The sequence below is a fragment of the Lontra canadensis genome, unplaced genomic scaffold (genome assembly GCF_010015895.1).
Source record: "Lontra canadensis isolate GAN:19392208 unplaced genomic scaffold, GSC_riverotter_1.0 scaffold10, whole genome shotgun sequence".
NCBI classification, from domain to species: Eukaryota; Metazoa; Chordata; class Mammalia; order Carnivora; family Mustelidae; genus Lontra; species Lontra canadensis.
Window position 1 is genome coordinate 23,681,315 of NW_022631004.1, and position 24,192 is coordinate 23,705,506.

Below are 24,192 nucleotides of genomic sequence, written 5' to 3' on the forward strand. Positions count from 1 at the left end.
CTTTCCCACTTGCCACTGACTAGCACTTATTACTGTAGCCAGAAAGGCTGACTGGAGGATGGCTGTGAGAAGTGGGGACAAATGCTCTCTCTTGCCGACTCTTGTTGCTTTCAGTGGAGCAGGCCAGTGCATCTCTATTTTCCTCATGTCAGCACATACACAGAATATAGTATTTGTATGGCACACCAGTATAAAAGATTAGGCTGTTCATATCTATTCAGTCAGACACTCTAGTCAGCTAAGCCCCCCCCCCATCCAGCCCAGTAGGCATCCCCCAGGATCAAGTGATCATTATCTTAGCACACCTGTAATACATTCTTGGGGCCCCATCTCTAAAAAACTTGTTCAAGAAATGAGAAGTCATACTGGACACTTCTTCACTTCACCTGCCTGTATGACTCTGAGGAAGTAACTAAGGCTTTTAAAGACTCAGCTTCCTCATCTTTAAATACCTATCTCTCAGAGTTGCTCTGAGGACTAACCAAGCAATAAACGTAAAGAAATGAGCACTGAATGTGGCACACAGTAGGCACACTGGTAAGCAAAAGGTGTCAGCAGGGGTTTAGGCTTTGCTGCACAAAGAAACAAACATTTACTGATTCTAGTTCTAAGCTACTGAGGCCAATCTGGCTTAGGTAAAGTTCTCCAAATGGTCCAGCAAAGCTCCCTGGAGCCTGAAGCTAAAGCCGGAACTACCAACAAAGTGTTACAGCTGACCGGCTTTGCTGCTTCTTTACATTAACAGTCTTGACTGAAGACAGGGTTACAGCCCAATAAACCCATCATAAATTGAAAATACCATAAACTGAAATGCATTTAAATGCACCTACCCTACCAAACACAGCTCAGCCACACCTACCTTAAATGTGCTCAAAACACTTACATTAGCCTACAGTTGGCTAAATTATCGTACTGGATAATTTTGTATGAAAAGCCTGTTTGATAATGAAGTGTTGAATAGCTCATGTAAGTTACTGAATAACTATCCTGGCAGTGAAAAATAAATGGTTATATGGGTACAGAATCACTATTAAATGTACTGGCAATTTACCCTTGTGGTCACATGGCCAAACAGTAGTGAGTATCATACCGTGTATTGCTAGCCCAGGAAAAGATCAAAATTCAAAGTACATCTACAGAATGCATACAGCTTTCATACCATCACAAAGTTGAAAAATCCTAAGTCAAACCACCATTAAGTCGGCAACTGTCTGTACACTCAAGAAGCCTCAGGCTGAAAGCAGGACTGGTCAGATAAGATTCTGTACTCCTAGGTCTCTGGACCAAATTATCACTTTGATTACACCATTATTTCCAATAATAAAGCAACTGCTAACAGACTTTATAATATCCTTTTTCAACCTCTGACTCAGTGAACAGGAACATGTTACGTGATAGGCTCAACAAAGACCACTGGCTATTGATGCTCATATAAAACCTACATTGTAATGTTGCCATGAGAGTCAGGGTCCATAGGGTAATTTCCAGAGATGTGTTCTGGAACCAGTCTCCCTTCTTTTTAACTTGTTCCTGGATAATCTGATATCATGTTTGGATAAAATGGAATGGAACCATACCCTCCTGCAACAAAGAACAGAAAGATAAACAGTTGCTAATGCATTTACTCTATAGGTGTGATCTTAACAAACAAGCCTTGGTGTATTAAGGTTATATAATGTTAGAATGAAGAGTTCGAAACTGACCATTCTAAACCTAAAGTTACCATCTTTGTTAGATGTTCACTAACTCTTAACTGGCTCATAATTCATTCCACAAAGCAAATCACCTCATTAAGTTGCCTTAACAAAATATAATGCACATAGTTTCCATGGAGATTATACAAAGTAATACTGCACAAAATTTGTACATCTATGCATGCCCTAAGATATTTTTATAATCAGAATGGGCATCTGGTTATTAATATCACCTAAAATCTTTACAAACTAGGGGCACCTGGGTGGCTCAGTGGGTTAAAGCCTCTGCCTTCAGCTCAGGTCATGATCCCAGAGTCCTGGGATTGAGCCCTGCTTCGGGCTCTCTGCTCGGCAGGGAGCCTGTTTTCCCCCTCTCTCTGCCTGCCTCTCTGCCTACTTGTAATCTCTGTCTGTTAAATAAATAAATAAAATCTTTAAAAAAAAATCTTTACAAACTAGAATTATTATGGCCATGCTTTAAGAAACAGAAAGCCCTTCCTTGTTCATCTGTCCTGGCAAAGTCACACTCAATTCTATTTTGTTTTGACAGGACTCCTCCCTACTCACCTATAAACCCCGCTACAAAAGAGCAGCCTGTTCACAAAAAGAAGTCAGAGTTCATAAGGTATGTTATAAAAAAAAGTTTCGCAGATGTTACTCCAATGATAAAAGGAGCCCACTGAGAAGTTTTAAACAGGGAAGTGTTAAATACAAGTAATCCAAACAGGTGTGCCTTTAGATTACTCAGGCTGAAGTGAAGAGAACTGGGAACTGGGCGAAGACTAGACACATCCTGGTAAGGAATGAGAGTGATCTGAACCAGTATCTACAGTAACAGTATTAGCATAAACAGCAAATATTCAAAATGCACTTATAGTATGTTAGGTATTTAACCCTCACAACAAACGTATTAAATTGGTTTTTTAATATTAACTATTTCATTAACTAAACCACAGAGGCAAAAACGGGACAGAAGTGAAGAAATTTTAAAATACATCTATGAAGTTTAGAATGCAAGGCCTGATCACTGATAAGGTGTGGAGAGCTAAAGATGAAAGCAAGAATAATAATGTCCAGCTTCCCATCATGGCGCCTGAATATACTTAATACCATTAGCAGACTGATATTTGTCTAATATTAAGTATTATTTAACAGCACCTAAATGGCAGATACAACTTTGGTTTAAAGAAAAAAGTTTACCTCCATTGGCTAAATAATACAAAAGATTATGTCACGAATAAGAAAGCACCAAAATGCTTGACTAAAAGGAAAACATTCTATGACATTAAAAGGAAATTTAGTTCAGAAAAAATCTTCTCGTCCATTTTTCCCTGTTTTTTAAATCCTTTTTCTCTCAACTCTGGCAGGTTTGCTCAAGGTCATACTCCTGACCTTCCTAACAACTGTATTTACACTGCGATTCACTGTCTCCACCATACTTTTTTTTTTAATTATTTTTATTAACACATTATTATTTGCTCCAGGGGAACAGGTCTGTGAATCATCAGGCTTATACATTTCACAGCACTCCCCACTCACCATAGCACATACCCTCCCCAATGTCCATAACCCAACCACCCTATCCCTACCCTCCCACCGGGCAGCAACCCAGTTTGTTTTGTGAGATTAAGAATCTCTTATGGTTTGTCTCCCTCCCAATCCCATCTTGTTTCATTTTTTCCTTCCCTACCCCAAGCCCCCACCTTGCCTCTCAAATTTCTCCTATCAGAGAGAGCATATAATTGTCTTTCTCTGATTGACTTACTTAGCTCAACTAATACCCTCTAGTTCCATCCACATCCTTACAAATGGCAAGATTTCATTTCTTCTGATAGCTGCATATATATACACACACACACCCCACATCCTCTTTATCCATTCATCTGTTGATGGACATCTAGGATCTTTCCAGAGTTTGGCTATTTCGGACATTGCTGCTATAAACATTCGGGTGCACGTGCCCTTTGGATCACTACATTTGTATCTTTAGGGTAAATACCCAGTACTGAGATTGCTGGGTTGAAGGGTAGCTCTATTTTCAACGTTTTGAGGAACCTCCGTGCGTGTTTTCCAGAGTGGCTGTACCAGACTGCATTCCCACTAATAATGTAGGAGGGTTCCCCTTACTCCTCATCCTCATCAACATCTGTCATTTCCTCGCTTGTTAATTTTAGCCATTCTGACTGGTGTGAGGTGGTATCTCACTGTGGTTTCGATCTGTTATTTCCCTGATGCCGAGCGTTTGGAGCACTTTTTCATGTATCTGTTAGCCATCTGGATGTCTCCTTTGCAGAATTGTCTGTTCCTGTCTTCTGCCCATTTCTTTTTTTTTTTTTTTTAAGATTTTATTTATCTGACAGATCACAAGTAGGCAGAGAGGCAGGCAGAGAGAGAGATAACAGGAAGGAGGCTCCCTGGGGGGCAGACAGCCCCATGTGGTGCTCGATCCCAGAACCCTGGGATCATGACCTGAGCCAAAGGCAGAGGCTTTAACCCACTGAGCCACCCAGGCGCCCCTCTTCTGTCCCTTTTCTTGATTGGATTATTTGTTCTCTGAGTGTTGAGTTTGTTAAGTTCTTTATAGATTTTGAGTACTAGCCCTTTATCGGATATGTCATTTGCAAATATCTTCTCCCATTCGTCAGCTGTCTTTTGGTTTTGATGACTGTTGCTGTGCAAAAAGCTTTTGATTTTGAAGTCCCATATTTTCCTTGCTTCCCTTGCCTTTAGCGATGTTTCTAGGAAGAAGTTGCTGCTGCTGAGGTCAGAGAGTTTGCTGCCTGTGTTCTCCTCTAGGATTTTGATGGATACCTGTCTCACTTGAGGTCCTTTATCCGTTCTGATTCTACTTTTGTGTGTGGTATAAGGAAATGGTCCAGTTTCATTCTTCTGCATGTGGCTGTCCAATTTTCCCAACATCATTAGTTGAAGAGACGGTCTTTTTTCCATTGGACATTCTTTCAGCTTTGTCGAACATTAGTTGACCATAGAGTTGAGAGTCTGTGGGCTCTCTATTCTGTTCCACTGATCTATGTGTCTGTTTTTGTGCAAGTAACATACTCTCTTGATGATTACAGCTTTTTTTTTATAACATTTTATATAACTCATAAAATGATTACAGCTTTGTAATAGAGCTTGAAGTCTGGAATTGTGATGCCACCAACTTTGGCTTTCTTTTATCAACATTCCCCTGGCTATTTGGGGTCTTTTCTGCTTTCATATAAATTTTAGGATTATTTGTTCCATTTCTTTGAAAAAAAAAATGGATGGTATTTTGATAGGGATTGCATTAAATGTATAGATTGCTTTAGGTAGCATAGACATTTTCACATATTTGTTCTTCCAATCCATCAGCACAGATTATTTTCCATTTCTTTGTGTCTTCAATTTCTTTCATGAGTACTTTATAGTTTTCTGAGTACAGATTCTCTGCCTCTTTCTTATGGTTTGGGGAACAATTGTAAATGGGATCAACTCTTTAATTTCTCTTTCATCTGTCTTGCTGTTGGTGTATAGAAATGCAACTGATTTCTGTGCACTGATTTTATATCCTGACACTTTACTGAATTCCTGTATGAGTTCTAGTAGTTTTGGAGTGTAGTCTTTTGCATTTTCCACATAAAGTATTCTATCATCTGCACAGAGTGAGAATTTGACTAGTTCTTTACTGATCTGGATGCCTTTTGTTTCTTTTTGTTGTCTGATTGCCAAGTCTAGGACTTCTAGTACTATGTTGAACAGCAGTGGTGATAGTGGACATCCCTGCCATGTTCCTGACCTTAGGTGAAAAACTCTCAGTTTTTCCCCATTGAGAATGATATCTGCTGCGCGTTTTTCGTAGATGGCTTTGATGATATTGAGGTATGTACCCTCTATCCCTACACTTCGAAGAGTTCTGATCATGAAAGTATGCTGTACTTTGTCAAATGCTTTTTCAACATCTATTGAGAGTATCATATGATTCTTGTTCTTTCTTTTATTAATGTATTATACAACACTGATTGATTTGCAGATGTTGAACCAACCTTGCAGCCCAGGAATAAATCCCACTTGGTGAATAATGCTTTTAATGTACTGTTAGATCCTATCAGGTTGTATTTTCGTGAGATTTTTTAACATCCATGCTCATCAAGGATATTGGTCTGTAATTCTCCTTTTTGGTGGGGTCTTTGGTTTTGGGATGAACGTAATGCTGGCCTCATAAAATGAGTTTGGAAGTTTTCCTTCCATTTCCATTTTTTGGAACAGTTTTAGGAGAATAGGTATTATTCTTCTTTAAATGTTTGGTAGAATTCCCATGGGAAGGCGTCTGGCCCTGGGCTCTTGTTTGTTGGGAGAATTTTAATGACTGCTTCAATCTCCTTACTGGTTATGGGTCTGTCCAGGTTTTCAATTTCTTCCTGGTTCACTTTTGCTAGTTTATATGTCTCTAGAAATGCATCCATTTCTTCTAGATTGTCAAATTTGCTGACGCATAGTTCCTCATAATATGTTCTTATAGTTGTCTGTATTTCTTTGGTGTTCGTTGTGATCTCTCATCTTTCATTCATGATTTTATTTATTTGGGTCATTTCTCTTTTCTTTTTGATAAGCCTGGACAGGGGTTTATCAATCTTACTAAGTCTTTCAAAGAACCAGCTCCTAGTTTTGTCAATTTGTTCTACTGTTCTTTTGTTTCTATTTCATTGATTTCTGCTCTGATCTTTATGATTTCTCTTCTCCTGCTGGGTTTAGGCTTTCTTTGCTGTTCTTTCTCCAGCTCCTTTAGGGGTTAGGTTGTATACTTGAGACCTTTCTTATTTCTTGAGAAAGGCTTGTATCGCTATATACTTCCCTCTCAGGACCACCTTTGCTGTGTTCCCAAAGATTTTGAACAGTTGTGTTTTCAATTTTCATTTGTTTCCATGCATTTTTTCAATTCTTCTGTAATTTCCTGGTTGACCCATTCATTCTTTAGTAGGATGCTCTTTAGCCTCCATGTATTTGAATTCTTTCTAGCTTGGTTGAGTTGTAGTTCAGAACACTGTGGTCTGAAAATATGCAGGGAATGATCCCAATCATTTGGTACCGGCTGAGACCTGATTTGGGATCCAGGATGCAATCTATTCTGGAGAATGTTCCATGTGCACTAGTTCAGAATGTGTATTCTGTTGCTTTGGGATGGAATGTTCTGAATATATCTTTTATGTCCATCTGGTCCAGTGTGTCATTTAATGCCTTTATTTCCTTGCTATATTTTGCTTGGATGATCTGTCCATTTCAGTGAGGGGGGTAAAGTCTCCGACTATTATTGTATATTGTTTGACTGTCGATGTGTTTCTTTGATGTTGTTATTAATTGGTTTATTTAATTGGCTGATCCCATGTTAGGGGCACAGATTTTTAAAACTGTTAGATCTTCTTGTTGGACAGACCTTTTAAGTATGATAGGGTGTCCTTCATCATCACTTATTATATAGTCTTTGGCTTAATATCTTATTCATCTGATATAAAGATTGCTACCCCAGCTTTCTTTTGATGTCCATTAGCATGGTAAATTGTTTTCCACCCCCTCACTTTAAATCTGGAGGTGTCTTTAGGTCTAAAATGAGTTTCTTGTAGACAGCATATCGATGGCTCTTGTTTTTTTATCCATTCTGATACTCTATGTCTCTTAATTGTATCATTTAGCCCATTCACATTCAGGGTAACTATTGAAAGATATGAATTTAGTGCCACTGTATTGCCTCTAAGGTGACTGTTACTGTATACTATGTTACTTTCTGGTCTATTATTTTTTGGCTCTCTTCCCTTAGAGTACCCCTTTCCCTATTACCTGTAGGGCTGGTTTGGTGTGTGCAAATTCTTTTAATTTTTGTTTGTCCTGGAAGCTTTTTATCTCTCCTTCCATTTTCAATGACAGCCTACCTGCATATAGTATTCTTGGCTGCATATTTTTCAAGTTTAGTGCTCTGAATATATCATGCCAGTTCTTTCTGACCTCCCAGGTTTCTGTGGATAAGTCTGCTGCCAATCTAGTATTTCTACCATTGTATGTTACAGACTTCTTGTCCTGAGCTGCTTTCAGGATTTTCTCTTTGTCACTAAGACATGTAAGTTTTACCATTAGACGATGTAGTACGGACCTATTTTTACTGATTTTGACTGGGGGATTCTCTGTGCCTCGTGGATTTTGATGCTTGTTCCCTCTGGAATATTAGGGAAATTCTCTACTATAATTCACTCCAATATACTTTCTGCCCTTCTCTTTCTTCTTCTTCTGGGATCCCATTTATTCTAATATTGTTTTATCTTATAGTATCACTTATCTCCCAAATTCTCCCCTCGTGGTCCAGTAGTTGGTTGTCTCTCTTTTGCTCAGCCTCTTTATTCTCTGTCATTTGGTCTTCTCTATCACTAATTCTTCTGACTCATTTATCCTAGCAGTAAGAGCTTCCATTTTTTATTGTACCTCATTAATAACTTTATTTCAACTTGGTTAGATTTTAGTTCTTTTATTTCTCAAGAAAGGGATTTTAATTCTCCATAAAGGGATTCTTTAATATCTTCCATGCCTTTTTCGAGCCCAGCTAGCACCTTGATAATCGTCACTCTCAAGTCTAGTTCTGATATCTTACTAATGTCCATATTGATCAGGTCCCTAGCAGTCAGGACTGCCTCTTGTTCTTTTTTTTGTGGTGAGTTTTTCCACCTTGTTATTTTATCCAGATAAGAATGTAATAATGAGAGAGTAAAATACAGTAAGAGTGGCAAAGACCCCAGAAAAATGTACACTAACCAAATCAGAAGAGATCCAAAACCTGGGGGAGAAGGGGGGGTTAAAAACAAAAAAATAAAAAATTACATATATGTATTAGACTGGTGAATAGAACAGAGCCACCCACTTGATTTGGGGTGTATTATGGTCTCTTAGCAGAAACCACCTCCTAATTTTTAGAGAAAGAAAAACATATATACACAAAAATAAGGGTAAACACGATGAAGGGATAGAATATACTGTGTAGATGAAAATTTTTAAAAAAGATTCTAAAAAAAGAAATGTTAAAATAATTTGGTTAGAAAAAGAAAAAAAAAGAATGTGATCAGGCTGAAGACTGGAAAAAAGCCATGTGCTAGATTTAGGGTATATTTTGAGCTATTAGAAGAAATTGTATCCCAAAATTTTAAAGAAGAAAAACCTATATGTATACAAAAAATAAGGTTAAATACAATGAAAGGATAAAATATGACTATAACAATGAAAATTAACGATTTTTTAAAAAGGTAAACATAAAATAGTTAAAAAAACGTTAAAGAGGTAAGAAGGATAAATAGAATAAGAAAAAAATAAAATAAAATAGATTTAACTTTTTAAGACTAAATCTCGTTTATCAGTGAACTTGGTCTTGGCTGGATGTTCTTGCTGATCTCCTAGGGGAGGGGCCTGTTGCAGTGATTCTCAAATGTTTTTGCCCCAGGCAGAATTGCACTGCCTTTGCCAGGAGTCAGGCTAAGTATTATGTGTGGGTTCAATCTCCAGAGCTTTTGTTCCCTGCATGTTTTCCCTACAGCTTTCAAGGAAGGGAATGAAAATGGCAGCCTCCCAATCTCCAGCCCCATCAGAGCAGAGAGCTTGAGGCCCCACCCCTCAGTGCACCCTCAGAGAAAAGCAGTCAATCCCTCCCGTCTCCTTGGTCTCCAGCCACACTCCATGTTCACCTGGCCTATGACCAAGCATTTCTATCTCTGGTGCACAGCCCCATTTGGAATCTCCAAACCCAACAGATTCCTGCTGCGCACTCCTGTGCTGCTCCTCTCGGAGGAGGAAGGGAGGAGGTCTCCCCGATCTGCCGCTTATGGGTTCCCTGCTAAAAGAGCAGTGGCCCAAATGTGCCTTGGATCACGGTTTAAGGTAACCACAAGCAGCGAGCTCACTCTGGGCTCCGTCTCTGTAGCCGGCTTCCTCACTCAGATACCTGGCAACTCTGTCACACTCCCGACAGCGTGACCCCACGGGTCCTGACACCACATTGTCCCTGAGAGGGCTCCACCCCCGCTTAGCCTCTGGAGCTATGTCCCTCAGTGGAGCGAACTTCTAAACATTCTGATTTTCTGCTCCGCTGCTCCACCACTTGCAAGGAGCCAGCCCCTCCCACCCCAGTCTATCTTCCGGTCGCTTTAGATTCACTTCTCCGCCCATCCTACCTTCCAGAAAGTGTTCTATTTTCTGTTCCTAGAATTGCTGCTCTTCTTTCTCCTGTTGAGTTTGTAGTTGTTCAGAATAATTTGATAACTGAAATCCTGACCTAATGATATTTCAGTCTGCTACTCTTCTGCCACCTTGCTTCCTCCACCATACTTTTTAAATAATTGTAATCATGCTTATCCAATGACTTGAAATTTTCACAATTCCATTTTCAAAGATGCAATTTCTTTCATTAATTCATTAAGAGAGAATTAAACATTAAAGATCTTCTCCACTTACTAGAACTAAACATTTACCCTCTAATTCTGGAAACTGGTTTTTTTGTTTGTTTGTTTGTTTTTAATCTCATTCACTTCTGTGGTTTTGCTCATTTTAGGGAAAAGCCTCCCTTCAACAATAGTTTAGTAAGCATCTATTTATATGCTAGTACAGTACTCTGGGTCATGCTCAGATTTCTAGCTGCTAGGGATATAGGAGTTAAATAAGACAGACAAAAAACATCCCTGCCTTCATGAACATATACATTCTAGTGTTGGGGGCTATTATAAACAAATATAAAATGTTTCAAATAGCGTTAACTACTATAAAAACAGACCAAGAAGAGAATGTAAGTAATGACAATAGGGCATTATTTCAGGTAGAATGGTCATAGAAAAGCCTCTCTGAGGATGTGACTAAAGCAGAGACCAAAATGAACAGAGAATTAGTCATCCAAACTTGTGAAGGAAAATACTTCAGGCAGCCTAAGTAGAAATAAGTTTGCTGAATTTGATAACACTAATACAGAGTAATGTGGTAGAGGAGATGGCTCAGTTAGCAGAGGCCTGATCAGACACAGCTTTGTATGCCATGGTAGAAGGACCGTGCATTTAAGAGTGGTTAAGAAGCCACTGCAGGGTTTCTACCTTGTTCTGAGGTAATTATCTGTTGTGTGAATACAATGCAAAACTGGAAAAAAGGAGACTGGTTCCTGAATTACTGCTGTAACATAGGTAAAGATAATGATGGTCTGACCTCAGGGGCAGCCACAGAGAGATGGATAAACTCAGAATACGTTCTGAAGATAGCACGGCCAGATTTAACTGGTGGACAGAGGAGTCAGAGGATAAATCCAAGGTTTTAGAACCAAGCCCAATGGAGGAAAAGGCAGTTCCATTTACTGAGGAAAGACACACCAGGAATGCCCAAGTCTGGGGTAAGAAAGGAGCATACAGGCCCCAGGGCACCGGAGTCAGTTGGGCGTCTGACTCTTGGTTTCAGCTCAGGTCATGATCTCAGGGTCTTGAGACCTCAGGGTCAGGCTTTAGCTCAGTAAGGAGTCTGCTAGGGTTTCTCTCTCCTCCTCCCTCTGCCCCTCCCCAAACTTGCTCCTGTGCTCTCTAAATAAATAAATCTTATTTTAAAGATTTTATTTATTTATTTGACAGATAGAGATCACAAGTAGGCAGAGAGGCAGGCAGAGAGAGAGGAGGAGGAAGCAGGCTCCCCGCTGAGCAGAGAGCCCCACGTGGGGCTCAAACCCAGGACCCCGGGACCATGACCCGAGCCGAAGGCAGAGGCTTTAACCCACTGAGCCACCCAGGCGCCCCATAAATCTTATTTTAAAAAGAGAGAGAGAGAGAGAAGCCAAGAATTTCATTTTCACCTCTTTGGGTATTGATTTCAATCACACATACAAGCAGAAGAAATGTCATATAGGCAGCTAGACAGATTTAACAGCAGTTTAGGGAAGGAAGAGGACATATAAATTAAAGTATCATCAGCTAACAGAAGACATTTAAACACTAAATGTGATTTCCTAGTGAGTAATTACAGAAAACAAGAAGTCTGGCCTGAGGAGTGAGCCTTGAGGCCTCCCACATTTAGCACTAAGGAGGAGGAGCCAGTTAGTGAAGGAGACTGCACAGGGAACTACTGGTAAGGTAGGAAGAGCTTTTCTGGAAGCCAGGCAGTGTTTCTAAAAGGAGACAATGATGAACTGTGCCCAAAAAGTACACAGAGATTGAGCAAAGTGAAGACTGAGAAGTCAGCTTGGATTTGGCGGCACGGAGATATTCTGTGTGATTTCAACAAAAGTGGTTTCAGTGGATTAAGTGTCCTTAAAATACAAACTGTTTTCTGTGGTTTTATTTAACAACCGTCAGAGGGAGAAGCAGCTCTGGAGTTGAGATGTTGTTGGTTGAAATCATTGCTCTCACAGCCTGAAATCTGGTTTATGAAGGATATTCTCTTTAGATTTGCCATCAATGAAGATTTTCCCTTTAATAGATCTTAGGTTATTCTGAGAAACAGAGGGTTAAACAAATACGACTCTGAAGCTGATTCATCATCCTTCCGAGCTGCTGACTCCCCAGGTGCCTGGATTTACAGAGTAGGATTTTTTCAAGAAAAGTACTCAAGAGACATACTTCCAATCATCACAAGCCTGAAAACTGCCATACTGTTATCCTGACTATTTGAAGGATAGTTTCACCAATTTAAAATTCTTAGGTTATAATAGCTTCTTCCTCAGGATTTTCTAAATGCCATGCCACTATCTTTAACATGGTGCTATCCAACCAAACTTTCTATTATAATGGAAATGCTCTATTCTGCACTGTCCAACATGGCAGCCATACGCCTTCCATTGAAGGTAACCTGTTTCTTGTCTGCATACTTGTACTATTTATTTCTGTATTTCAAAATTTTTAAATCCACTAGGCTATTCCTAGGTATGGATCTCATTTATTTTGCTTGGCATGCATTTTAGTTATCTGTAGAATAACAACATTAACAGATCCTACCACATATGGGGGTGGTAGAGAATTTCAAATGAGTTTCAAGGTGAAAAATACTTAACCCATAATAACTGTTCATAAATGTTAGCTATATATATTCTCTGAGCCCTTTTGATCCTTCCTCTCTAGGTCAAGATAATTTTTACTGTTTCTCTGACTTTATCTTTTATATGTTTGCTCTGATTGCTCACTCTGAACCTTTATTATACACTGGATCTATTCTTTGTTGTTTCTTACACTTGTGCCTATAGTGTCCATTTCAGATTTTCCTCTTAAAAATGGGACTATTTCTAAAGCCTTCTGCTACCTCTCCAAAAACAAATCAGTTAAGAATCACAAATCTCTATGAACACTGGGGAAGGTATGTGCTATGGTGAGTGCTGTGAAGTGTGTCAACCTGGCGATTCACGGACATGTACCCCTGGGGCTAATAATACAACATATGTTAATAAAAAATTAAAAATAAAAAAAAGAATCACAAATCTCACTTAAGAATTTTCACTCTTTCCTGCTGTCTAATTCTTTTTCTTCAAATGTTCATGACACTCCTTGAGAATACTGATTGGTTCTTCTTTAAACTGCAACATTTTCTCTCATTTCTTGCAATAAGTCTGTATCACAGGATATCACTTGCTCATAATAATGGTCATCTTCTTTTAGACTACTGAGACTGTATGTGTCTAGCTTTTTGTATATTCAAATTAAAAGAGAAAGATCTATGTTTATACAACATTTGGGAATTGTGTCAGGTTCAATCAGAAAACATTCAGAACCAAGTTCAAAACTTGGGGGCAGGTGTGTGTGTGTGTGTGTGTACGTGTGTGTGTGTTCACATTGTTATTTCCTGTCTTGGCTCTCAAACTGCTGCCTAACAAATTCCCCCAAATTTAAGAAGCTTAAAAAAAAATCAAACACGTATCTTCTCAGTTTTTCTATTTTCTCAGGAATCTAAGTGTGGCTTAGCTGGGGGCATTCAGCTCAGGGTCTCTCACAAGACTACAGTCTATGTGTTCCCCAGGGCCTCTGTCATCTCAGAACTTAATGGTGGAAGGATCGGCTGGCAGTCCAAGCTCATACACATGACTACTGGCAGGCATGAGGTCTTCACTGGCTGTTGGCCAGAACACTAGGTCCTTGCCTCATGAGCTCCACAGAGAAGTTTACAAAATGGGAGACTGTTTCAGAGAAAATCAGAAAAGACTGATCAACATGAAAGCCAAAGCTTTTTTGTAACCTAACGTGAAAAGTTTTGCTGTTAAGTTAACCCATTCACTTCTGTCATACGTGGGAGAATCAAGTCACTAGCTCTAGCCACACTCAAGGGGAGGGGAATCTGATACAAGGCATGAATACCAGGAGGCAGGGATTATTGGGGGCTATCTTACAGGCTGCCTGTCAAACTTCCTTGGTCACCAGAGAGACTCAGCAATATGTAGTCAAGTAGCAACAATGCAGACCACAGGCAGATTTCAGAGCAAGCGAACTTTGAACTTTGTGCTTCACGGTTAGTCTCTCCCCTGCTTCATGCTTCATAGTTAGTCTCTCCCCTGCAACCATGATCACTGATCATACTGCCCTTGGTAATAACCATTCTGAGTCATTTAGTTTTCAATCCTTGCTTCAAAGTACAATATATCAAATCAACCACCTACCCCATGGACAATCCTTAAATTCTATCTCAAAATAGGTCTTTACCCACAACCACAGAGGGCTTCTCAACCACCAAGTTAACCAGAAAGAACGTCCCTCGCTGCATTTCTCATTTGTACCTTTTCCTGCCAAAATTCTCTTTAGTTTAGTTATGGCACCTTTCCAGGGTTTCCATGGAGACCAAACTCTCCCCTTATCTTGTTGGTCATTTCAGTGTGTGTTTGTCTGTTTGTTTTAACATATGGGCTTAGATCATCATCTTCCACAGGAAGTCAGCACAGCGATTTGTTTAAGTAAAGAACTTTACACATTCTTTAAAACACTGTTTTGATAAATATGGCAGGAAATGCCTGTTGGTCTTCCTACCCATGAATTCAATTCTATTGTTGGATAAAACAAAGATGTTTTAATCTGCATCATCAATTCGCAGGATACATTCTACTATGGTAATTTAAGTAACTAAATCTTGATGATTTCCCAAAAAACGCAATGTCCAAACTTAGCATAGAAACACTTTAACAAAACACTTATAATCTTAAAAGGAATCAGACACGCAGCTGCTCAGAAGCATGAACTAGTCACACATGGTTGTAAAGAAGCCCCTACAACTATGTGCCCAGCAGCAGGTACCTAGCACTGTCAAAAGAACCTAATGCTTAATCAAAGACAAATCTTAAGTCAGAATACCAACAGAACTGTAATTCACAAACCAAAATATCCGGTTTTGGTTTACAATGAAAAAAATTTTTCCTACACTGTACTATTCCTCTACCCCACCCTTATTCCCATCATTTATTTGCCCTATTTTCTTCGAATACTAATAAACATGGCAGGAGGAGAATCAACAAAAACTATTATCAGATGTCAACAAATTTTCTCACGTGATAATATCTGGTACAGAGTGTATACTCTTCTGGGATAATCAGAATTATGGTTTCTTGTCCTCTGCTGATGAATATACAGGAAGTGGAATTAAGAAGGGACTTAACACAAATAACATTAAGCACCAATAACATACTGCTGCACTGGACCTATCCTATATAGCAGCCAACCTGCACAGACAGGTAAGGCAGAGCGCCTGAGGGATAAACCTCTGAGCTCTGATCAGATTTCTAGGTGGTATGTTCTTAGTCAAAGAAAAGGGATTTTCAAACGTGTTAGCACTTAAGGAATAAAATTACTTGTTATCTCAATGAAGTTGCAGGACACAAAATCAACACACAAAAATCCATGGTGCTTCTAAACAATCCCAAAAGGAAATCACGTAAACAACTGATTTTACAACAGCATCAAAAAGAATAAAATTTAAAAAAAAAAAGTTAAAAAAAAATAAAATATTTAAGAATAAATTTTATCAACAAGGTGAAAACTACAGAACATTGCTTAAAGAAATTTAAAAATAAAGTGGAAAGACATCCTTTGTTCATGAACTAAAAGATTTAATACTGTTAACATGTCAACATTATCCGAAGTGATCCACAGATTTAATGCAATCCCTATCAATATCCTGATGGCATTTTTTTTGCAGAAAACTAAAGGGACCTGAATAGCCAAAACCATGGGGGAATAAAGTCGGAAATTTTGCACTTCCCTATTGCAAAGAGTAATACAAAGCTACAATAGTGTGATACTGACATAAATACAGACATACACACCAATGAAACAGTGACCAGAGAGAAATACTACTCTATTCCACCTATGGTCCCATGTGACTGCACATATAGTCAAATGTTTTCTGACAATGTCTTTTCAATACATGGTGATAGGGAAACTGGATAGCCACATGCAAAAGAATGAAGTTGGATCCTTTCCTTACACAACCTACAAAAATGGATCAAAGACCTAAAACTAAGACATAAAACTTTTATAAGAAAATAAGGAAAAGTGCCCAGGCCATGAGATTTGGCAGATTTCTTCATCAGGATGCTAAGAAAAACAGGCAACAAAAGAAAAAGTAGATAAACCGAACACCATCAAAATTAGAACTTTTTTGTGCATCAAAGGACAAAAGTGAAAAGGTAACCCATGGAACGAGAGAGAAAATGTATGCAAATTATGTATCTGATAAGGAATTATATCCAGAACATATAAAGAACTCCAACAACTCAACAATTAAAAAAAAAAGCCAATTTAAAAATAGGCAAGGTGAGGGTTGCTGGGGGGAGGAGGGTTGGGGGGGTGGGGTTATTATGGACATTGGGGAGGGTATGTGCTATGATGAGTGCAGGGAAGTGTGTAAACCTGGCGATTCACAGACCTGTACCCCTGGGGAAAAAAAAATATATGTTTATAAAAAATAAAATTTAAAAAAATAAAAAATAAATAAATAAAAAATAGGCAAGGGACATGGAGAAACATTTCTCTTAAGATATACAAAAACATGTAAGAAGATGTGTAACATAACCAGTCATCAAGGAAATATAAGTCAAAACCACACTGAAACACCACTTCACATCCATTAGCATGACTATTATTGAAAATAAATAGTGTTGATGAGGATGTGAAGAAATTAAAACCCATGTACACTGCTGGTGAAAAGTAAAATAAAATGGAGCAGCCACTGTGGAACAATATGGTGGTTTCTCAAAAAGTTAAATACAGAATTACGTTAAGATTCAGCAATCACACTTCTGGGTATATAACCAAATGAATTCAAAGCAGGGACTTGAACCTATACCAGAACATCAACGTTAAGAGCAGCATTATTCGTGATAGCCAAAGGTGAAAACAATCAATGGATGAACAGATCAATGGATAAACAAAGTGGTATTAAAATACAATGGAGGAAGGAAACGGACACATTCTGGAACATGGATAAGTTCTGAGCACTATTATGGACTGAATGTTCTTTTTTTTACCTCCCCCTTTCTGTATTTTGTATCTCTCTTCTCTTACAATGAGAACCTCAGTTCCCCAATCTGTAGCTAACTTTTGACAGAATGTAAGGTGAAAATAACCTGGGTCTCTGATGAAATAAGCCCAGAATTCATGCTTAAATCCTAACCCTCACTGTGGTATGAGGATGTGGGGCTTCTGGGAGTTAATTAGGTCGTAAGGGTAGAGCCCTCATGAATGGGTTTAGTACCATTCTATAAAAGATCCCAAAACGCTCTCTCACCTCTTCTGCCATGTGAGGACACAGTGAGAAGACAGCGGTCTGCAAACCAAGAAGCCAGCCCTGATCAAATACATAATCTGCCAGCACCGTGATTTGGGGCTTTCCACGACTGTGTAAAAATATTGTTATGGCAGCCTGAACAGACCAAGACAAAGACATTATGCTATGCAATGTCATACATTATGCTATGTATGACAAAGACATTATGCTATGTAAAATAAGCCAGTCCCAAAAGGACAAATACTATGTAACTGCACTTTTATGAGGTACCTAAAGCAGTCAAATTCCTAGAGACAGAAAGTAGACCGGCAGTTGCCTGCAGCTGGGAAAGGGAAGAATGGGAATTTACTGTTAAGTAGGTATGAAGTTTGAGTTTGTAAGATAAAAAGATCTGGAGATAGATGGCAATGATGGTTTCCACAATGTGCACATACTTATTAAACTGTACACTGAAAGATGGTTAATACAGTAAATCTTATGTATATTTTATTACAAAAAAAATTATTTGTTATCTCCCATAAGAATGCCCAAAGTAAGGCAATTAAATGCAAGGTTAGTTAATTCAGTGGTTTATTTCATCAAAGACCCAGGTTCTTTTCATCTTCATATTTGGCCAAAAGATAGCTATGGATTTGGGAACTGAGCTTCTCAGTGTAAGAGAAAAAAAAGATACAGATAGAGTTGGGGAAGGTAATAGAGAACTCTGGTAGTAAATCGAAATGGGCAGATCAGTATAAACCAGTATTCTACAAATTTCATCACGAATTATTTTAATTATATATGAAAGTAGGTAGAAGAGAAAACTCACGGCCACTCTTGCTTTATCCATAAAACCATCCTATATTATTTTGTGCATATCCCAGATACCTAATTATTTTGCCCATAAAAATTTTTCAAAGGTATCTTTGAAAGATAATACCATTTTAAAAACAACCAAACACCATTATACATGGGAAAACAAAGCAAAACATAGTACTTCCTTAATATCAAATATCCAGTATACTGCATATATTCAAATTTCTAATTCTTATGTTAAAAAAAAAAGTTTACCTGTCTGAATTACAATCCAATAAGGTTTTCAAACTACAATGGATTGATATATTTTTTAAGTTTTTTCTTTCATCTATAGGATCCCCCTCTATTTTTTCTTGCAACTTATCTTTTGAAGAAACAAAAGTACTGTAGTTCATCCTGTATGAACTCATAAATTAAACACAAAATGGCAAAATCCTTTTAATAGCGGTCTTAAAAAAAAAAAACCAAAAAAACAAAAAAACAACAACCTGACATTCCAGCAGTTAAGAACACACTCAGCACATAAAATGGTTTCTAAATACCATGCCCTCCTAAAAGAACCCAAGACTTCTTATGATTCCAAGTCTTAGGAAGAAGAATTGTAATCTGAAACATCTCTTGTCAGAAAATAGGGAGTGATCAAAAACTGGGACATGTGAAACCTGGCAAAGGAGGGACTTGAGGTTCTCTCTCACAGATCAAATTTAAGACAATCTGAGCAACAAAAGGACAATGGCATTAACAGACTGGGTGACATTAACTGATTAACACACTGAACAACAAAAGAACCTATCAGTCCACAATGATACCATAAAGGAGAGGAAGAGTTAGAAGATTAGGAAATCACCATTCTGCATCCAGAAATGGAATAACTAACTGCCTCAGGCAACGACCATCAATGAATGTTTATTAATTACAAAGATGAAAAAAGTGTCTTTCTTGAGAGATCAGGCATACAAGTGATCAATAATGGGACAAATTTACAAGATTTGATGTACCAGGAAGTACACATTATGTTTTGCTAAGAATGTTTAACATGGATTTTATTATGAGGAAACAGTGAAACCAGAAAGTATGATGTTTTAGATAATAAGCTTTGACTCTTCAAAATTAATAGAATGCTTTGACTGGATCCTGGATTAAAAAAAAAAATTAAATATAGTTTTTGAGCCACCTGGGGAAGTTTAAATATGAACTGTGCAACAAAGAACATTTCTGAATTAATGTTAAATTTCTTGGGTATGATAATGTTATTGTGTTTCTGTAAGAGAATACTTCTTAAGAGATTAATGCTAAGTTATTTAGGGGTAAAGCATATGCTGTTTCCAACATATTTTCAAAAGATTTGAGAACTTAAGTGCAGGTCTAAGTGTAAAAGGAGGTAAAGGTAAAGCAAATGTGCCAAAATGTTTATAACTGGTGAATATAATTAAAGCATAGTTATAGGGGCACCTGGGTGGTTCAGCTGGTAAGCATCTGACTCTTAATTTTGGCTCAGGTCATGATCTCAGGGTGAGATTGGCTCAATGCTCAGCAGGGAGTTTTTTCTGCTTGAGATTCTCACTCTCTCCTTTTCCCTCCCCACCGGTGCACACACTCTCTCTCTCTAAATTAAATAAATAAATATTTTTTTAGTAAGATTTTTAAAATTTATTTATTTGAAAGAGAGAGCATGTGCATGCACCATCATGGGGGGTAGGGAGAAGGTTAACTCCCCGCTGAGCAGGGAGCCTGATGAAGGATTCCATCCCAGGACGCTGGATGGTGACCTGAGTGACCAAAGGCAGATGCCCAATCTAACTGAGCCACCCAGGTGCCCCAATATATACATCTTTAAAAAAGAAAAAAAGAAAAAGAAAAAAATTGCAGCCCTCTTCCTTGGGTTTCTTTTTAAAGCCTTTGCAAAGCCTTTCATGGAACCACCCCCTTGGCTTCTACCCCCAAGAAAGAGCTCTTTATTATTTCATTGTATAGATCTAATATTATCTGTCTGACCTCATTTCATATTTAGCTTAGTCCTAAAATCATGAATACACCTCCAACGAGGAAAAAAAATGTCAGACTGGACTTTTCCCACCTAACCAGCAGGAAAACCAAGATCTAAGCTGGTATGTTTTTCCCAAACCATTACGGAGACAAAAAAAATCTCCCCTACTCTATCTAACACCAGGCTATATAAGGGCACTCGTAATTGGGGAAGGATTCTTGCCTCTTAAAAAGGACATGTAAGTCTTTTCCATCTCCCATCAAACAAGACACAATCAAACCAAAATTGAAGACTGTTACTCTTTTGTTACTGCTCTAGAACCTACCCCATTCTGGATTAACCAACATTTTATCTGACAATGAAAGTTGCAGAAATATTTTTAATTTTTAATTTCCTGAAAAAAATATCTAATGTTAGATATAAATGAGGTGGGAAGGAAAGAACAATGCACTAAGGAGTCAAAGGCTTGAGTAAAAGTTCTGAAAATTACTAGCTATAGCAGAGACTAACTGTCCTTCCAAGTGGCCATGTTTCCCTTTCCTCCTTTTAGTAAAAAAAGGTACCCTGGTACCCCTTTCCTCCCCAGCAAAACCTCAGAGTTTTCAAGTAAATTAGAGGTTACATTCCTTGGGCTCTCCTAACGCCACATGACCAAATTCTGAACAATGGGATATAAGTGTAAAATTTTCATGTCACACCCTTACAAAGAAGCTACTTGCCCTCCTTGCTTTGTCTTCCTCCTGTGGGCTGAACACAGATGTGAGTCAGATCTGACCATGCAGACAAGAGCATACTAAACACCAAGACAGAAGAAAAGAAACCTGGGGAGCTGGAAAATCTCTACAAAAGCAGCTTATCCACTTTGGACTCCTCTCTACCACTGGAGAATTACGTGAGTAAGAAATTAGCTGATTTTCAGAACCACTGTATGGGTCTTTTCCAGCAGCTTGGACCATAAGAGCTTGTATGACTGGGTACTTCTCTGGGCCTCATTTTCCTAGTTTACCCAAAACTGGGAAGACGGGTATCAGTGCTGTAACTTCTTCTTAGCTTACTGTATTTTTTTATTTAAAAAAAAAAAAATGTACATTTAGTAAAATTAAAAACTGAAGTTTCAAATATTTTCAAATAGGATGACATGTGAAAACACTTTGTACAGTTTACATAACCCTTGAACAAATAATTACAAAATGTCCACCAAGTGCCAGATACTGTTATGTGCCTGAAACTGTTCAAAATGCTAACAATAAAGTGGTAAAACAAAAGAAACAAGAGTTAATTCCTTCACAGGTGAAACTTAAAATGTGAGAGGAAGCCTATAATAAGCCAGCAAACAATAAATAAACAAGATTATTCCAAATAACAGCAAGGTTATCTGAAAAACAGAAAGAAAAAAAAGCAAATAACACTGAGTTATCTAGGTTTAGGAGGGGAAATCAGTTAATTTACACAGGGCCACACAAAAAATCTGGGTGAAGTCTATTACAGGTTAAAGGGCAAGTCTGAGGCCTTAAGCAAGAACAAGATGGTGTTTGTTTAGGAACCACCAAGAAAGTCCCAGTGGCTTGGAGCTACTAGTGAGCAAAGGAGAGAAAGAAAAGCTCTAAAGCAGGCAGGGGCAGTGTGGTATTAAGTGCACAAACGTTATATTACTGTTAGCAGGGGATGAGTGCTCCTCATGAAAAGCAGGGGAAAAACAATTACTCCCTTAATTCTGTGTGCTGGTTTCGGGAACAACTAATAGTCCCAATAGAAAATTATGATCTTAGCTGCCCTTCAATCAGTAAGTGACTATAATCTTACATTCTACTTATAAATGTCTTTACTGGGGCGCCTGGTGGCTCAGTGGGTTAAGCCTCTGCCTTCAGCTCAGATCATGATCTCAGGGTCCTGGGATCAAGCCCCACATCAGGCTCTCTGCTCAGCGGGGAGCCTGCTTCCCCCTCTTTTCTCTGCCTACTTGTGATCTCTCTCTCTGTAAAATAAATAAATAAAATCCTTAAATGTCTTGTCTTGGGGATAAATGTTTTCATTAATTAAAAGCAATTTTTGGAGTAGAAATAAAACTTAAACTCACTGGAATCCAATAAAGCTAACACCTTCTCTGGTATTTTAGATATGCAAACAAATTTCACATATGTACTCAGTCAACAAATACTTCATGAGGACCTACTGTGCATGCCAGATATGGCTACAAGCACTTTATTAACATACAGACCCACTCCTTGTAGAGTTTAATAAATCAGAATACATTTCAAAGTTTAAATATGGTAATAATAAGTTTTTTAAAACCTCACTGCCTTTGGCTGATTCCTTAAAGGTGCCTAAAACTTAGGTTTTGAAAATCCAAGTTAGTATCTTAATTTCTATCATCTATTGCTGTACTTGAGGGAAAGAATTCACAACTGTCTAAAGCTTAGTATATTAAAAACAATACTACACAACCTTAGAATTTAGATCTAAGAAAGCAATTTTCTAAAAAGAAAAACAGAAATATGAATTATGTGAATTCTCCTTTTTTTTGTTAGATAAAGCAATTATCAAGTGTTTTGGAACATGAAGGAAACAGTACTAGAAATGTTTTATTAATACACTTGTTAAAACACAGAAATCCGAAACTGTTCTCTCTCCCCTCTGGATCCCATTAAAGTGACAATAAATGAATAAAAACAGTTAAAGACTGTAAGAACAATGGAGCATGCAGGGAATGAGCAGAAGGAAGAAAACAATGAATGTGCTAGAAAACAGAAACCACGTAACTTAAGAATAAAAGCATGTGGAAGGGGTTGCCAAGCAGAGGCGAGCAGACTCGCCTGGCAGACCCCAAGAAGGGTCAGAAAAGGAAAACAGAGAGGAATGGGGCTCAAAACGTGGCTACTGGTTAAAACCTCTGTGTAAGATGCACAGAAACCCCATTCTCATGGGAAAACGACTTTACTTTCTGAAGTAGCTGGACCAGAGCAATCAGAGCTGGAGCTGAGGCTGATGGTGAAGTACCAAACTGAAAACAAGATTAAGTGGAAGGACACAAACAAAACAATGAGCTGTTCAACGCAGGGCTTGAACACACCACCCTGAGACCAAGCCTGTTAGTTCCTCATTCTTAAATGTTACTGACAACCAAGGATCGCTAGATACTGTGGTCTGCTGACACAAACAAGAAACTTGAAAGAAATGGAATGCCAAAACCAAAACACTTTTTTAAAAATTTAGCCTTCTCAAAAAGAAAGGTCTACTGGAAAATGAACAGAGTTCTTAAAAACAACTGGAAATGTAAAAATTAGTGATAAAGAGTTGGAAACAGAACTGAAGAATTCTTCTAGAATGTAGAACAAAATGGAGAAGAAAAAAAAATTGGAGGATCTGTTCAAAACTGAAGGAAATGAATTCACAAGTTGAAAGGGGCCAAGGAGAACCAACCCAGTATCGAAGCCCATCATCCAAATTGGAAAAAAGAAGAGTAAACAGAGTGGCATTAGGCTTCTCAAATCCAACAGCAGACAGAAGAAATGACTTTCAAATTTTGAGGAAAGAGGACTTCCGGTTACCAGCCAATCCTTGAAATAGGCTAGGATAAAGACGTATTTTCCAAGCAAGGAAGACCTCAAAAACTACAACCCATGAAATCTTTCTCACAAAATATTGATGGTGTGCACCACTAAAAAGAGGAAGCAAACCAAAAAAGGAAAAGATACAGTTCCAGGAATAGAGAGCCAACACAGAAGAAGCAAAAAGTATTCCCAAGATGATGAAGTAAAAATAAGAATGAAGGAAAATCCAAGGAAAAGAGCTATGCAAAAACTTAGAAAAAAGCCAGGCCAGACTGAAGGATAGAGCCCAAGACAAAGTAAAACTGGTAGAAATTTGACATACCTCAATATACTGACAGGAGATTTAGTAACCTGTCAGAAAAAACTAAGGATGATTTAGTGATAGAGTCACAGAGAACAAAGCAAATCACTTTAGACTGAAACATGATGGAGAATT

The 24,192-nt window shown here is 38.2% G+C and overlaps 1 protein-coding gene across 2 annotated transcripts in view; it reads right to left on the reverse strand.

Annotated features, from left to right (window-relative positions):
* Positions 1-24,192, reverse strand: part of PPP2R2A (protein phosphatase 2 regulatory subunit Balpha) — a 91,745-nt gene that overhangs the window by 47,160 nt on the left and 20,393 nt on the right. The window contains exon 2 of one of the 2 annotated variants that reach the window (XM_032855792.1): positions 1,443-1,581. The exons of the other annotated variant lie outside the window; for it this stretch is intronic. Coding sequence (XP_032711683.1) covers positions 1,443-1,458 — 16 coding nt within the window. The 5' untranslated portion in view covers positions 1,459-1,581. The remainder of the gene's footprint in view (positions 1-1,442; positions 1,582-24,192) is intronic. 2 annotated transcript variants of the gene reach the window in all.